The sequence below is a fragment of the Chiloscyllium plagiosum genome, unplaced genomic scaffold, assembly GCF_037043375.1.
Source record: "Chiloscyllium plagiosum isolate Xiang-an unplaced genomic scaffold, Cpla_swu_hap1 HiC_scaffold_1, whole genome shotgun sequence".
Classification (NCBI taxonomy): Eukaryota; Metazoa; Chordata; class Chondrichthyes; order Orectolobiformes; family Hemiscylliidae; genus Chiloscyllium; species Chiloscyllium plagiosum.
This window is the reverse complement of record NW_028270139.1, coordinates 134,969,525-134,986,619: the sequence shown is the minus strand read 5'-3', so window position 1 is coordinate 134,986,619 and position 17,095 is coordinate 134,969,525. Positions and strand designations below refer to the sequence as shown.

The 17,095-nt window shown below is 41.6% G+C and overlaps 1 protein-coding gene across 2 annotated transcripts in view; it reads right to left on the bottom strand.

The window, feature by feature from the left end:
* The window catches only part of pstpip2 (proline-serine-threonine phosphatase interacting protein 2), a 135,016-nt gene that overhangs the window by 46,365 nt on the left and 71,556 nt on the right, over positions 1-17,095 (bottom strand). For both annotated transcript variants that reach the window (XM_043713091.2, XM_043713006.2), the window contains exons 6-8: positions 13,831-13,893; positions 7,348-7,446; positions 3,017-3,062 (exon numbers count right to left, since the gene is read on the bottom strand). In XM_043713091.2, the coding sequence (XP_043569026.2) occupies positions 3,017-3,062; positions 7,348-7,446; positions 13,831-13,893 (208 nt within the window). The remainder of the gene's footprint in view (positions 1-3,016; positions 3,063-7,347; positions 7,447-13,830; positions 13,894-17,095) is intronic.

Below are 17,095 nucleotides of genomic sequence, written 5' to 3'. Positions count from 1 at the left end.
ATACATGGATTTTAGTAAGGCATTTGATAAGGTTCCCCATGGTAGGCTTATGCGGAAAGTCAGGAGGCATGGGATAGAGGGAAATTTGGCCAATTGGATAGAAAACTGGCTAACCGGTCGAAGTCAGAGAGTGGTGGTAGATGGTAAATATTCAGCCTGGAGCCCAGTTACAAGTGGAGTTCCGCAGGGATCAGTTCTGCGTTCTCTGCTGTTCGTAATTTTTATGAATGACTTGGATGAGGGAGTCGAAGGGTGGGTCAGTAAATTTGCAGATGATACGAAGATTGGTGGAGTTGTGGATAGTGAGGAGGGCTCTTGTCGGCTGCAAAGGGACTTGGATATGATGCAGAGCTGGGCTGAGGAGTGGCAGATGGAGTTCAACCCTGCCAAGTGTGAGGTTGTCCATTTTGGAAAGACAAATAAGAATGCGGAATACAGGGTTAACGGTAGGGTACTTAGTGAGGTGGAGGAACAGAGGGATCTTGGGGTCTATGTTCATAGGTCTTTGAAAGTTGCCACTCAGGTGGATAGAGCTTGTAAGAAGGCCTATGGTGTATTAGCGTTCATTAGCAGAGGGATTGAATTCAAGAGTCGTGAAGTGATGTTGCAACTGTACAGGACTTTGGTTAGGCCACATTTGGAGTACTGTGTGCAGTTGTGTCGCCTCACTTTAGGAAAGATGTGGAAGCTTTGAAGAGGGTGCAGAGAAGATTTACCAGGATGTTTCCTGGAATGGAGAATAGGTCGTACGAGGATAGGTTGAGAGTGCTAGGCCTTTTCTCATTGGAACGGCGAAGGATGAGGGGTGACTTGATAGAGGTTTATAAGATGATTAGAGGAATAGATAGAGTAGACAGTCAGGAACTTTTTCCCCAGGTACAACAGAGTGTTACAAGGGGACATAAATTTAAGGTGAAGGTTGGAAGGTATAGGGGAGATGTCAGGGGTGGGTTCTTTACCCAGAGAGTGGTGGGGGCATGGAATGCGCTGCCTGTGGGAGTGGTAGAGTCAGAATCTTTGGTGACCTTTAAGCGGCAATTGGATAGGTACATGGATGGGTGCTTAAGCTAGGACAAATGTTCGGCACAACATCGTGGGCCGAAGGGCCTGTTCTGTGCTGTATTGTTCTATGTTCTATGTTCTATGATCGCCCTAATAAAGGATTGTAGAATCCCTACAGTGTGGAAGCAGGCCATTCAGCCCATCGAGTCCACATTGACTCTCCAAAGATCATTCCTCCCAAATCCACCCCCATACTCTATCCCTGTAATCCTGCATTTCCCACAGCCAATCCATCCAACCTGCACAGCGTTGGGAGAAACTGGGGCACACGGAGGAAACTCACACAGACACAGGGAGAATGTGCAAAGTCCACGCAAACAGTTGCCAGAGGTTACTCTGGTGCTAACCATTGAGCCACTCTCCCATAAGGATGCAGTTGCATTGACAGCAGTGCAGAGAAAATTCAGTTGACTGATTCCTGGAATGCAGGTAATTTCTTATGTAAAATTAAGGTGGGTTGGGCCCATATCCACTGTAGGCTAGAGAAATGAGAGGTGATCTTATTGAAATATGTCAGATTATGACAAAACGTGACAGATGTGTACTGAAAGGATGTATCCCCCTGTGGAGGAGACATGAACACAGTTTAAAATTAAGAGTACAATTTATTTAGATAGAGATTAGACAAATTTATTTTCTCTCTCAGAAAATCATTTGTCTGTGGAAATGATGCATATTTTTAAAACTGGATAGATACTTGAGTGTTAAGGAAGTCAGAGAATATATGGGACAGACAGAAAAGCAGAAGATACAGTCAGATCAACTATGATACGATCAACTATCAAATGGTGAACAGACATAAGGGGCTGAATAGCCTGCTCTAGCTCCTAATTTCTCTCTTTCTGTGATTATACGTACTTGAAGCAAGTGTGGCTGGATTCACTTTGGCTGTGTTTCCATAAGACAATAAGGCAGAGGAACTGAATTCAGCCCATCAAGTCTGCTCTGCTATTCAATTATGTTTCTCAACCCCATTCTCCTGCCTTCGCCCTGTAATCCCCTTACTAATCATGAACCCATCTATCTCTGTCTTAAATACACTCAATGACTTGGCCTTCACAGCCTTTCACAGCAATGAATTCCACAGATTCACCACCCTCTGGCTGAAGAAATTCCTCCTCATCTCAGTTCTAAAGGATCATACTTTCACTCTGAGGCCATGCCTTCGGGTCCTAGTCTCTCCGACTAGTGGTAATATCATCTCCACCTCCACTCTATCCAGACCTCTGAGTATTCTGCAAGTGTCAGTGAGATGCTGCCTCATCCTTCTGAATTCCATTGAGTACAGACACAGACTTCTCAACTGCTCCTCATATGACAAGCCCTTCATCTCCGGGATAATTCTTATAAACCTCCTCTGGATCCCCTCCAATGTCAGCACATCCTTCATTTGACACAGAGCCCAAAACTGCTCAGAATATTCCGAATGCAATCTGACCAGAATGTTATACAGCCTCAGCAGTACATCTCTGCTCTTGTAATCTAGCCCTCTTGAAATGAATTGAAAAGTATGGTGCTGGAAAAGTGTAGCAAACCAGGAAGGGCTTATGCCCGAAACGTCGATTCTCCTGCTCCTCGGATGCTGCTGGGCCTGCTGCGCTTTTCCAGCACCACACTTTTCAACTCTGGTCTCCAGCATCTACAGTCCTCACTTTCTCCTAGTTGACCTCCCTCTTGAAATGAATGCTAACATTGCATTTGCTTTCCAAACTGCCAACTGAATCTATATGTTAACCTTAAGAGAATCCTAAACTAGGACTCCCAAGACCCTTTTGTGCTTCAGATTGCTCATCAATGAAATGTTGGGAGGAGAATTTACAGGTCTGAATGCAAGCCATTTAATTGGAAGGAGCTGTATTTTAGGAGTGACAAGTGAGAAAGGTTTGGCATGTCCAGTTTTCCACTCACACATTCTCCCCCATCCCTATAATCATTTTATTGTTGCTTCACTTACCAGCATCTTCCGCACTTTGTTTACTCTGGTTTGCTTTTGACTGCAACTGGAAAACAGAATATTATCACATGGAACAATTTAAAAAAAAAGCAACACAACTTAAAATATTCTCATGCCCAGTGTCTCATCAAACTCTCAGTCATGGGACCATTGTAGGATATTGATGGCCTTAAACAGTAAGGTGATATACTGAGACCAGCAACTGTCTCTCTCTCTCTCTTTCTTTTCCACTTGAAGTTACCTCCTGGGTTGCAGTATCACTGGATGCACCACGACGGCCAGTGAGATGGCGCCTTGGCATCTTCAGACCTTCACACTGCCTCAAAGGCTATGCTCAAGCCTCTAAAGTGGGATTTGAACTGGTAACCCATAATTTTCTGAATGCGGAAGATGCCACCTTTCAGATGAGGTATTAATTCCAGGCTCCGAGTGGAGTAAATACTATTGAAATTTATTTAAATTAAATTTAAATTTTATTTTAGATAAGGTGGTCTATTATTGCTAGACTATTAGTCCAAAGACCCCAGTAATGGTCTTGGGAGTGGTTTGAATCCTGCCATTGTGGATGGTGGAATTTGAAGTCAATAAATATCTGGAATTAAGAGTCTAATGATGAAACTATTGTCAACTGTCGGAAAAACCCATCTGGTTCACTAATGCCTTTTCAGGAAAGCGTCACAAAGCTGTTCCTTTTGTTTATAAAAGCTGTTCCTTCTCAAGGATACTATGTCCTTGGGTTTTTTTAGAGGGGTCATAATCAGCCCGGGCTCTGATTAGACTAGTTTGGTACGAGATGAAAAGGACTTTGAGAGGCCTTTTGTTTATATATAAACAGATGAGACTTCAGGCCGAAGTGGTCATGTTTTAGAAGTGACCTGTAGAATGAAAGGGGAGCAAGTCAGCTCTCTAGCTGAGCAGTTCAGTCCAGAACTAGATGGGAGTTCAGCAGTTGACTGTGTGACAGGCTCACTCTCTGCCCTTCTAACTTCAACCTGTAAGCATCTGTTTCTTGTTTTTTTTTTAAAACTGTTTTTTACAGGGGTTTACTTATTGGGACTGTTGTGTATATTCAGAACAGCATACTTAAGTCTAGTTTGGATAGACTGTGTTCTGTAGGGGTTCTTTATTTTGTTCTTTGTGTTTCATTGTGTAATTTTGCGATATGTTTTTGTCTGTTTTAAAATCTGGTAGTCAACCTCACTAACTTACTCTGGGTAATTTTCACTGTACACTTACCGAAACAAATTGCAATGTTATGGTCTGGGCTGCCTGCTACGAATGTTTTTGAGTGGTCTGGCCGAGTCGATAACAAAAGAAACTGCCATCCTGACTTGGTCAGGACTACATGTGACTCCAGACCCTTAGCAATGTGGTTGACTTTAAACAGCCCGCTGGGCAGTTGTGATGGGTAATAAACATTAGCTTAGCCAGTGACACCCACATCTGGTGAAAGAATAAAAAAGATAGAGAAAGACTGCAGAAAGCTACATCACAGAGGGATGTGGGTGTCCTCATACATGAACCGCGAAGGCTTAGCAGGTATTAGGGTCGGCAAATGGAATGTTGGCCTTTATTTCAAAGGAACTGGTGCAAAAAGTTAGGGAAGTTTTGCTGAAAGTATACAAGGCTCTAGTCAGATCACAGCTGGAATACTGTGAATAGTTTAGGATCCTTATCGAAGGGAAAATATACAGGAAAGTTGATTTGAGGATGATCAGATCAGCCATGAGCTGTGTGAATGGCAGAGCAGACTCGATGGACTGAACAGCTATTTCTATTCCTATCTTAGGATTACTGTCCCAGGGACAAGATTCCAGAACACTATTGTAGGGCAGCAATGTTAACCCAGGACTCTGGCCAATATCTAATACTCAATCAACATCACTTCATTCTCTCCAAAATACTTTGGATACCCTGACGGAATGAAAAGGCACTGTGCAGGAATAGGCCATTCAACTCATTGAGATTGTCCCACCCTTCAATACAATCATAGCTGATCCAACACTTCAATACCTTTACACACTCCATCCTCACAACCCTGTACACCACTGGTAATCAGAAATCTATCAATCTTTACCTTAAACATACTCAAAGTTGAAGCATCCACAGAACTCTATGGTAGAGAATTCCAAGGTTCATAACATTCAGAGTCAAACAAAATCTCTTTATGTCAGAATTGAGTAATATTCCCCTTACTTTTTAAAATGGTGCTCCCGGTTCTCGACTCCCCCACCAGGAGAAACATCTTACTGCCGTGTCTAACCCCTTAAATACTTTTTAAGTTTCAATTAGATCACAGTTTGCCCAGTCTCTTTTCATTGGACAATCCCACCACCCCAGGAACAAGGCTGGTGAACTTTCACTGCACTCTCTCTATGAAAATAATATATTTTCTGAGATAACGAGATCAAAACTGCACACGGTATTCTAGGTGTTATTTGATCAAGTTCCTATACAATTGAAGAAAGAATTCACAGATGCACTCGGATCCTCTTGCAATAATGGCTAACATTCCACAATCTTCCCTAATATGTTGCTGCACCTGCACGTGCCTTTGGAAACGTATTGGCATAGTTACCTATGTCCCTTTGCAATCTACATTTTCCAATATCTTGTCAGTTAAGTAATGCTCCACAAATCTATTCATCATATTTTCCCATATTGCACTCCATCTCAATGTTTTTGCCCATCCTACTGAAGCCACTTCACATCTTCCTCACAACAAGTGCTCCCACTTACTTTTGTGTCATCTGCAAATTTGGAAATATTATGTTTGGTCCCCACCTCCAAACCATTCAATATATATCATGAACAGTTGGGGCCCAACAATCATTCCTTGTGGAACCCAGATAGTCACAGACTGCCAATGTAAGAACAAACCATTTATTCCTACTCTGTTTTCTGTCTGCTAGCCAATCTGCAATCCATGTCATATTATCTCCTATGTACCATCCATGTGCTTTAATTTTGATAACAACCTTCTGCAGGGAATTTTATCAAAAGCTTTCCAAAAAGCTAAGTATGTCACACCCAGTAATTCTCCTTTAATCAACATTGTTAATAATATCTTCAAAAACCTCCAACAGGTTAGTCAAACACAATTTCCCGTTCACAAATCCATGCTGACTATGTCCAGTCAGATCATATTACCTCAGTGTCTGTGTACCACATCCTTTATAATAGATGCCACCATTTTCTCTGTTACTTATTGAAGACTGACAGGTCTTTAGGTCCCTGGTTTTCCCATGCTCTTTTCTAAAATAGTGGGTTCATTTGCTACTTTGCAATTCCAAAACCTTAAGGAAAGTTCTCTACTTTTTTATTCAGAGACTTGACTGTAAATATGCACAGTGTAAAAACAAGGACTGCAGATGCTGGAAACCAGAGTTTAGATTAGAGTGGTGGTGGAAAAGCACAGCAGGTTAGGCAGTATCCGAGGAGCAGGAAAATCGACGTTTCGGACAAAAGCCCTTCATCAGGAATGTAAATATACACAAGTGATTATATCAAATTGAACAAAAGGAGAAGAAAAATTATTATTGAAGAAGTAAAATCAATGCCACAAGATCAGTGTACAAAAATGTGGGAGTTGGCATTACTGACAGAATTAGCATTAATCTAACTAAATTATGAAGAAAATGTCAGCATGCCTCCATCACAGTATTGGCAGTCCAGGGCACTCCCTCAACACAGCCCCCGCTGCCCACAGCACTCCCTCTCTCACATTACAAAATTCTGAGGAGTCAGTATCTGCATCATTCTGTAATAACTCGTGCCATGCATGTGAGTTTCAGCATCTTAGAACCTATGGAAAAGTGATACTGATTGGTTCTGACCATTATGCTGATGAGTATCTTTTTATCTTAAATCATCTTTTCCTTTATCTTTCAGAACTGTTAAACCAAATTCGCTGACAGTCAGACAAGTCCCAAAGATGTACAAATATTCCAACTTAGGCTAAAGGGAAGTAAAATAGATTAAATTCCCTGCAGTATGGAAACAGGCCCTTCGGCCCAACAAGTCCACACTGACCCTCCAGAGAGTAACCCACTCACCTACCTCTGACTAATGTACCTAATACTATGGGCAATTTCACCTGACCTGCATATTTTTGGACTGTGGGAGGAAATCCACACAGACACAGGGAGAATGTGCAAACCCCACACAGTCGCCCAAGGCAGGAATTGAACCCTAGACCCTGGCACTATGAGGTAGCAGTGCTAACCACTGAGCCACCATACTGCCCATGATTGGTGAACAACAAATCCAGAATTACAGATGCAATTTCAGTGGATAAGCAACAAAGCAGAGTTGTTACAAGAGATTCTTACTTTATCTTGCTGTCTGGAATTGCTGATCCCAGAACTTCGGTTTAGCATCTGTTCGGCCTCATCCTTCTCTTTACATTTTTGCTCGTAAGTCTTCTTGGACTAAAGTAAATACAAAATAATGAACAATAATTCACAAAGCACAGATTTCATGGGAAGGTTCTAACCCTGATACAAATAACTCATTAGGTTATAGCAATGGATCGCTCTTTCTCCTGCCAATGTGGATGATGCAATCTCAGGCAGTGAGGACAAGCCTCTCAAGCAGGATTTAATGTTATGAGAGAGATGCAAATCCACACTAATGGAATATAGTGCAGGCCAGTGAGAGACAGACAATCTCATTATAGTGGGCTTTCATTTGATCAGAACAAAGAAAATTTACAGCCCAGGTACAAGCCCTTCAGCCCTCCAAGCCTGAGCCAATCCAAATTACTGTCTAAACCTGTCACCCAATTCTTAAGCATCTGTATCCCCTCTGCTCCACACCTACTCATGCATCTGTCCAGATACACCTTAAAATGAATCTACCGTGCCTGCCGCTACTACCTCTGCTGGCAATACATTCCAGGCACCTACCACCCTCTGTGTAAAGTACTTTCCACGTGAACTTTCCTACTTTTACCTCTCACCTTGAACGCTTGACGTCTTGTTACTGAATCCCTCACCCTGGGAAAAAGCTTATCTCTATCCACCCTGTCTGTACCCTTCATGATTTTGTAAACCTCAATCAGGTCCCCCCTCAATCTCCTTTTTTCTAATGAAAACAAACCTAACCTACTCAACCTCTCATCATAGTTAGCACCTTCCATACCAGGCAACATCCTTGTAAACCTTCTCTGCACCATCTCCAAAGTGTCCACATCCTTTTGGTAATGTGGTGACCAGAACTGCGGCTGAACCAAAATTTTGTATAATTTTAATATGACCTGCCAGCTCTTATACCCAATACCCCGTCCGATGAAGGCAAGCATACCATATGCCTTCTTGACCACTCTATCCACCTGTGCAGCAACCTTCAGGGTACAATGGACCTAAACTCCCAGATCTCTCTGCTCATCAACTTTTCCCAAGGCTGTTCTGTTTACAGTATAGTTCACTCTAGAATTAGACTTCCCAAAATGCATCACCCCACATTTGCCTGGATTGAACTCCATCTGCCACTTCTCTGCCCAACTCTCCAGTCTATCTGTATTCTCCTGTATTCTTTGATAGTCCCCTATGTTTTCTGCTACTCGACCAATCTTTGTGTCATCTGCAAACTTACTGATCGTATCACCAATGCCCTCTTCCAGATCATTTAATGTATATTACAAACAACAGTGGCCCCAGCACTGATCCCTGTGGAACACCACTGGTCACCTTTCTCCATTTTGAGAAACTCCTTTCAACTACTACTCTCTCAACCAGTTCTTTATCCACTTAACGAGAAAACCCTGCACACCATGTGACTTCACTTTCTCCATTTGTTTACCATGGGGAACCTTATCAAATGCCTTACTAAGGAATTAGATTTGGGTTTAACTAAGGACAAAAGTAAAGCTAAATTGTGAGGGAATTATTGAAACACTTAGGTATGTCAAAGAAACAGGCAAATGCAGGAGAGGTAGAAAAACTTAAATTACAATTGAGGAAAATGGGTCAGAAGATAAACAAAGGGAGAGGGAGAGAAAGAGAAAGTGAGAGAGAGAGAGACACACACAGAGACAGAGAGAGAGAGAGAGACAGAGAGAGAGAGAGACAGAAACAGAGAGAGAGAGAGAGATAGAGAGAGACAGAGAGAGAGAGAGAGAGAGACAGAGAGAGAGAGACAGAGAGAGAAAGGGAGAGAGAGAGACAGTTCCTGGATGAGGAAAGAGAGAGAAAAGAAAGGGAGAGAGAAAGAGAGGAGAGAGTGAGTTGAAAGATTTGTTACTGCACTATAAGGACATGTGTAAAAATTAGATGGGGAGGACTAATGCTATTGTACATGAAGTAAACATAGGGAATACTGCTCCGATAAAACAACACTCCTATCAGCTTAATCCTTTCAGAGCCAGACAGGTCCAGGTGGAGGTGGAGGCTATGCTCAATGAGGACATCATCGAACCAAGCCAGACTGAGTGGAGTTCACCAATCGTCTTAGTTCCCAAATCAGACGGGACTCAATGATTTGCGCAGATTATCGGAAGGTCAACGCCGTTACAAAATCAGACTCATATCCAATTCCAAGGTTGGAGGACTGTATCAAGAAAGTCAGTTACATCACCAAGTTGGACATAACGCGTGGTTACCGGCAGGTATCTTTATCAGAGACAGTGAAAGACATTTCTGCATTTGTAACCCCAAATGGACTATATCAGTTTAAAGTGATGCCCTTTGGAATGAAGAATGTACCCGCCACATTCCAAAGACTCATGAACAGAGTTGTAGCTGGGTTAACAAATTGTGCAATCTATTTGGATGATTTAGTGACCTTTAGTAAATCCTAGAAAGATCACATGGTACAATTGGCAATGCTCTTTGAATAGGCAGAAGTGGGCACTGCAGATGCTGGAGATTAGAGTCAAGATTAGAGTCCTGCTCCTCGGATGCTACCTGATCTGCTCTGCTTTTCCAACACCACTCTAAGCCAGAGCTCTTTGAATGACTATGAGAAGCAACACTGGTGATAAACTTAAATAAAACAGAATTCGCAAAAGCAGAGGTGATGTTCTTGGGACATAGCATCGATCATGGAAGGTTGACCCCATGGAACACAAAGATGAAGACCATCGAGGAATTTCCATAACCAAAATCAAAGAAAGAGGTGCTTTGATTCTTAGGATTTAGCGGATTCTATCTGAAGTTTGTTCCAAACTTCAGCAGTGTAGTGGCACCGTTAACCAATTTGCTGAAGAAGAACACAAAGTTTCGGTGGACAGAATCATGCCAGGAGGCATTTAACCATTTGAAAGCCATATTAACCACCAAGCCAGTTTTAGCTACACCAAACTTTTCAAAACCTTTTAAAGTGGCCATTGATGCTAGTGACAAAGGATTTGGAGCTGTACTCCTGCAGGAAGATGAGGATGGGATTGAACTGCCATTTGGTTACTTTTTGAAGATGATCAAGATCTACCAGATGAAATACTCCACAATTGAAAAAGAACTATTGAGTTTGGTACTGACCTTACAGCATGAACTATGTGTTGGAGACGATTGTGTACACGGATCACGATCGGCTTACATTCTTAGAATGCTTTAAATACAGGAATGAGACTATTCATTTACACAGATATATGGGAAGAAGTTAAGGTGAACTTATCTGAAAGTTATCTGTATGTTAGGGTAATGTGTTTAAAAATTAGAGAAAAAAAATGAAGACATCTTTTCATTATGATGATTCACTTTTTCTTAAGGGGGGGTATTATGAAGATGTGGGTGTACTGTACTTGTAAGAGTTAAAAGCTAGCAAAAGCTACCTGACAGCACCAAGTGTTCTGAAAAAAGATACAAGGTAACAGGTGCTCCAGCTACTAGGGTAGCTGTTTGAGTGGAAACGACAAAACAGTTTCAAATTAGGCCGATCAGTTTAAATTATACTCCGAAAAATACCAATCTCCAATCCAGTTTGAATTGAGTATATTGCCAATCTGAAACGCCAATAACACAATCCAATACTTTGTGGGGGGGGGAGGGGGGGGAGGGGGGGTATAAGACCAGGGAAAATTGAACAGTTGAGAGGAGAACTGCTAAGCCACCAGCCTGAAAAATAGCTCTCTTAAAAGTACTTTTATCAATCAGTAACCTGTGAAGCAGAATCCTCAAAAAGAAAAAACCGAAGTACAGAGGAGAACCTAAAGTTGCCTGGTTTTGTGATAAGAAGCGTTGTTTTCTAAATCGTAAATCGGGAGTTTTATCGGACTAGTATTATAGAAGGGAAGGTTCAAGATAGGTTAGAGTAAGGAATTGTAAATAGTTGTTAGTTAATACTAACAATACTCTGTTATACTTTAATAAATAAAGTTGTTAATTTTTACTTTAACTAGTTCTTGACCTATCGAATTTTCACAGATTATTGCATGGGATAAATCTTTTCTGTGTTGCTGGTTTTCAGTTAAGCAGGAGAATTTACCCCGTGTCGTAACATTAGGGTGCATCCTTTAACAAATAAAGGGAAATGGCATGACGCACAAGATTTTTGTCTTTGGAATATTTAAGGACAGGCAGAGTCTCCTGTATGGACAATTGAAGTGTCACAGTCGTAGCGATGTAGAGCAGGGAAACAAACTCGTCGGTCCAACTCATCTATGCTGACCAAATATCCAGATTAATCTAGATTTGCCAGCAAATCTCTTTGAACCCTTTTTATTCATAAACCCATCCAGATGCCTTTAAAACACTGCAATTGTACCAGCCTCCACCACTTCCTCTTGCAGCTCATGCCATATACACACCATCCTCTGCGTGAAAAAGTTGTCCCTTAGGTCCCTTTTAAATCTTTACCCTCCCACTCTAAACCTATGCCCTCTAGTTCTGGACTCCGCCACCTTATCTATTTATCCTATCCATGCCCCTCATGATTTTATAAACTCTATAATGTCACCCCTCAGCCTCTGATGCTCCAGGGAAAACAATCCCATCCTTTTCAGCCTCATCCTATAGCTCAAACACTCCAACCCTGGCAATATCCTTGTAAAGAGATCGAGATTGGCCCATAAATCGAATGGATAGTGGGCTATAGCACTGCAGTCATCCACAAACTATGGTCATGTTTGTTTAAGATGGTCAGAGGTCGTTGAGGTTAAAGAGGTATAATCCTGTTGACACTCACACCATCGATTGACTTCAACATCTCTCAGAAGGCCACTATTGACAAGACTGAACCTGCTCAGTCTTCTACAAACTGTGACAGCAAGTGTTTAACACCAAAGACCTCCACAATTCAGAAACCAGTCCAAGTGTAACAAAGCAGTTGTCATCAGCACTTCTGTGCTGCAGTGAGACGTGAACTGTGTTTCAGCCACACTTCGAAGCAATGCTTCTGCCTCACCCCCCAGATTCAATGGGAGGATCATTGAGTAAACTTTAGGAGCAGATGATATTAAATTGTCTAGTTGAGTTGATTTGATTTGATTTATTATTGTCACATATACCTAGGTACAGTGAAACATTTTGCTTCACAGGCAGATCATTAAGTGCATTGGGCAATAGAACAGAGCGAGGAACACAATGATACAGCTGCAGAGAAGGCACAAAAAGTGGGGTCAACATTAAATTTAAAATTTGAGATGTCCATTCAGAAGTCCAATAACAGCAGGGAAGAAGTTGTTCTTGAACCTGTTGGTACGTATGTTTAAGCTTTTGTACCTTCTGCCCGACAGCAGAGGTTGGAAGACTGGAGTGGCAGAGATCTTTGATGTTGTTGGTTGCCTTCCCAAGGCAGCATGAAGCATAGATGGAGTCGTGGATAGAAGGTTGGCTTGTGTGATGAACTTGGCTTCTTGTGTTAAATTGAGTTGATCTAAGAGGAAGAGGGTAGTCATGAATGGATATTTTTCTGGCTGGAGAAAAGTTTGTAATAGGTACCCCTCGGGGGAGGTCCAATTGCTTTCCTAGCGATACATAAGTGGCCTGGATCTGGGTACAGGGGCTACAACTTTCAAGTCTGTGAGTCAGACAAAACTTGATAAAGTAGTAAATGTTAACACAGTGGTAGAAGACTTTAAAATCTGTGAGGGGAAGATGCAACTAATGCAGCTAAAACTTGAAATGGTGTATTTGGGAGTAACATTAGAAGAGGAAACATTATACAAATAGTATAATTCTAAGCAGAGACTGTCAAGAGCAGAAGGACTTGACAGTAAATATTCACAAATCTTTTAAATTGACAGTCAAGATAGAGTATTGAATACTTGGCTTTGTAAATAAGTGCTTTAAAAATGTAGGTCAGGCTAAACTTTTATGATTTCCACTTATTCTGCTGGAATGCTGTGTACAATTCTGGACACTACAATTCAGGAAGGTATCAAAGTATCTGAAAAATTTGCAGCAGGGTTGAAGCTAAAGTTGCTCTCCATAGAGAAGGCTAAGAGAAGATCAAACTGAATTATTCTAAATTCGAAGGGGTTTTGATTCAAGAAATAGGCACAAAACTAACCTACCTGGGCCAGAGCCAAAAGCCAATGTTCTAAAATAATTGCCAAAAGAACTAAATAGAAACAGGAGGAATACAAGGACACATCACTGCACAACAGAGGGTTATGACAGTCTGGAATACATTGCCTGAAAGAGTGAGGAAATTATGAAAGGCAACAAAACATATTTGAACTGAGCCAAATTGCAAGCTAATTTGTCCTATTTTGAAGACTTCTCCACCAGAAAAATATAAAACAGACTCTCCCTAATTTAATGTTTAACGTAGTGAATAATCACAGGTAAAAATCTTACAAAACAATAAGCAGCAAACCAAAGACCAACACAAATTCTTTACAGACAGTAAAGAATTTAAAATAAAATGCTTACCTCTATAGTTTTCTTGAAGAACACAGTTTTCTGCTTGTGCAAATTTTCCATGCAATGTTCGAGCTATAAAGGAAGGAAGGAAATAGGATAATTGGAAGAAAATGGAGCACTCTCCTCTATATTCATTTATATTAAACATTTTGAAGATTTGGTTATACTTTCCAGCATTGATCGCAATGGAATCAGTGGGATCAATGGCAGACACCAAACTACCAAATGTTCAGTAATGCTTTGCAAACTGAACATAGAAATATGCAAAATAGGAGAAGACCTAGGTCAGTCAGGCCTTCGAACTAGCTACCGGGGAATCCAATACCTCAATGAGAAATTAAATTTCCATGTTTTCATCGTCCACAATCCTAACAATTTGGTCAAACCTCCTACCTGAAGATAGTTGATAAATTTTAAAATCCCTGTGCCCAAACCCAAAAGCAGCAGTTTGGAGAATCCTGAGATGAATTGACTTTTTTACGAAGAGAGGATGGGTAGGTTTTTGCCAACACTCATTGGAGTTTAGAAGAAAGAGAAACTTTTTGAAACATAGAAAATTCTGAGAGGGCTTGGACAGGATAGATGCTGAGTAGATATTTACACTATTGGTGGAGTTCACCACTTAAAAACAAAACATATTTAAGGCAGTCATGACGAGAAATTTCTTCTCCAGGGATGGTTATTCTTTGGGATTCTCTTCTTTGGAGAGCAATTTAATTTGGGTATCACTGAATATATTCAAGGCTGAGATAGACATATTTTTGATGTGCAAAGGTGTCAAAGGGGTAGGCAGTAAAATAGAGTTAAAATCCTAATCAGGGTCAGCCATGACCTTACTGATGGTAGAAGAGGCCGAAAGAGACAAATAGCCTACTCCTGCTTCTATTTTGCATGATCTTACAAAGCCCTTCTACACACAAAGGGTGGCACTGATACTGATACAATCCTGAGACTAAGAACAGTAGTTATAAAGGGCCTTAGTGAGACCGTGCTAGTGCTCTCCCTACCTAAAACAGGATATACTTTCCAAGGATGGGGTACAATGAAGGTTCTCTAGACTAGTACCAGGGATGGCAATATTTCCAGATGGAGACAGATTGAAAATGGTCCCAGATGAGCCACTCAGTGGAGAAGAATGAGCAGAGATCTAATTGAAATGTATAAAATTCTAACAGAGCTGACAGACTAGATGCAGGAAGGATGTTCCTCCTGGTGGGGGAGTCTAGGACCAGGATTACAGTCTTAGGATATGGGTTAGACCATTTAGGACTGAGATAAAGAAACATTGTGTGCTACCATTGAAGATTGTGGAGGCTGGGTCAGTGAGTATATTTAAAAAAAAGAGATGGATTTTTTTTATATAGGTGTTAAGCGACATGGAGAGAAAGAAGGAATACAGAAACAAGATAGAGAATCAGTCATGGTCATGCTGAATAGTGAAACAGACTCAAATGGCCTACTCCTGCGATTTCTATGTTTCAATGTTCATAATTTGGGCGGCACGGTGGCACAGTGGTTAGCACTGCTGCCTCACAGCGCCTGAGACCTGGGTTCAATTCCCGCCTCAGGCGACTGACTGTGTGGAGTTTGCACGTTCTCCCCGTGTCTGCGTGGGTTTCCTCCGGGTGCTCCGGTTTCCTCCCACAGTCCAAAAAGATGTGCAGGGTCAGGTGAATTGGCCATGCTAAATTGCCCGTAGTGTTAGGTAAGGGGTAAATATAGGGGTATGGGTGGGTTTCGCTTCGGCGGGTCGGTGTGGACTTGTTGGGCCGAAGGGCCTGTTTCCACACTGTAATGTAATCTAATCTAATCTAAAAAAAACCATACACCATCTGAAACTCTGTGGTTGCATGTCCTTATAAAATCACCCAACTCCATACCAGGTAAACACCCTGGGAACCCCTTGTCCTTGGCCTTTACTCAACTATTCCAATGCTTACCTAGCTTGTCTGCCACCATCCTTAAACATGAGTTACTCTAAAACATGACTGTCCCCATCCTAATTAATACAGATGCCCAGTAATTCATCATTCCTGGCTTTGCTGACCTTAAACCATCGTCCTGGTTTTCAAATACCTCCGTGGCCTCTCCCTTCCAACTCTGCAGCTTCCTCCAGCCCTATAATTCTCTGATGTCTAAACAGTTCCCCAGTTCAAGCCTCTTGTAGGTCCCTAATTTTCACCATTCCACCACTGGCATTGTGTTTTCAGCTAATGAGGCTTTAAGCTCTGGCATTCTGTCCATAAATATTTCATCTTCTCTTTGCCTCTTTGGCACTTTATTTTTTAAAAGGAGCCTTTGCAAAAGTATAACACATTGACAAAGCTTTTGGTTTCTTGTTTAAAAATCTTAATTTGTGATTCTGTATTGGCCTCTGATGGAAAATACACAGAAAATGGCCTGAAAGAATTAACTATGTTACTGGTGCTAGACAAATGTAAATGTTGTCATAGGTTCATGACATATAAATAACACTGAGAGAAACAATCCTTGCTGCCATTACGCTCATTCTCTTTTTACTCGATGGATGAAATCATAAGTATTCTACAGTCTTCTCGCTCATGTTTCAAACTATTCTCAGTGATAAAGAGAAGAATTAGAACAGGGAAAGAAGGAAACTGAATGTTTTAAATCTTGACATCATGAAATGAATGGAAGCAGGAATAATCTAGAATGTGTTAATTGTGCTTTTTCGAATGCAGACTGTGGGCATTAAGTGAACATTAAATTGAACGTGGGTCGAGAGTGTGGTGCTAGAAAAGCACAGCAGGCCAGGCAGCAATCGAGGAGCAGGAGAATCAGCGTTTCAGGCATAAGCCCTTCATTAGGAGGGCTTCCATTACTGATGTGAACTGAAAATGTGTTGCTGGAAAAGCACAGCAGGTCAGGCAGCATCCAGGGAACAGGAGAATCGACGTTTTGGGCATAAGCCCTTCTTCAGGAAGAAGGGCTTATGCCCGAAACGTCGATTCTCCTGTTCCCTGGATGCTGCCTGACCTGCTGCGCTTTTCCAGCAACACATTTTCAGCTCTGATCTCCAGCATCTGCAGACCTCACTTTCTCCTCAAAGATTCCATTACTGATGAAGAGATTATACCCGAAACGTCGATTCTCCTGCTCTCAGATGATGCCTGGCCTGCTGTGCTTTTCCAGCACCACACTCTCGACTCTGATCTCCAGCATCCGCAATCCTCACTTTCTCCTATTCAATTGAATGTCCAATATATAGACACAGACTAAAAGTGCAGGTTTGGGTCAGGAGGTGTACACTTGC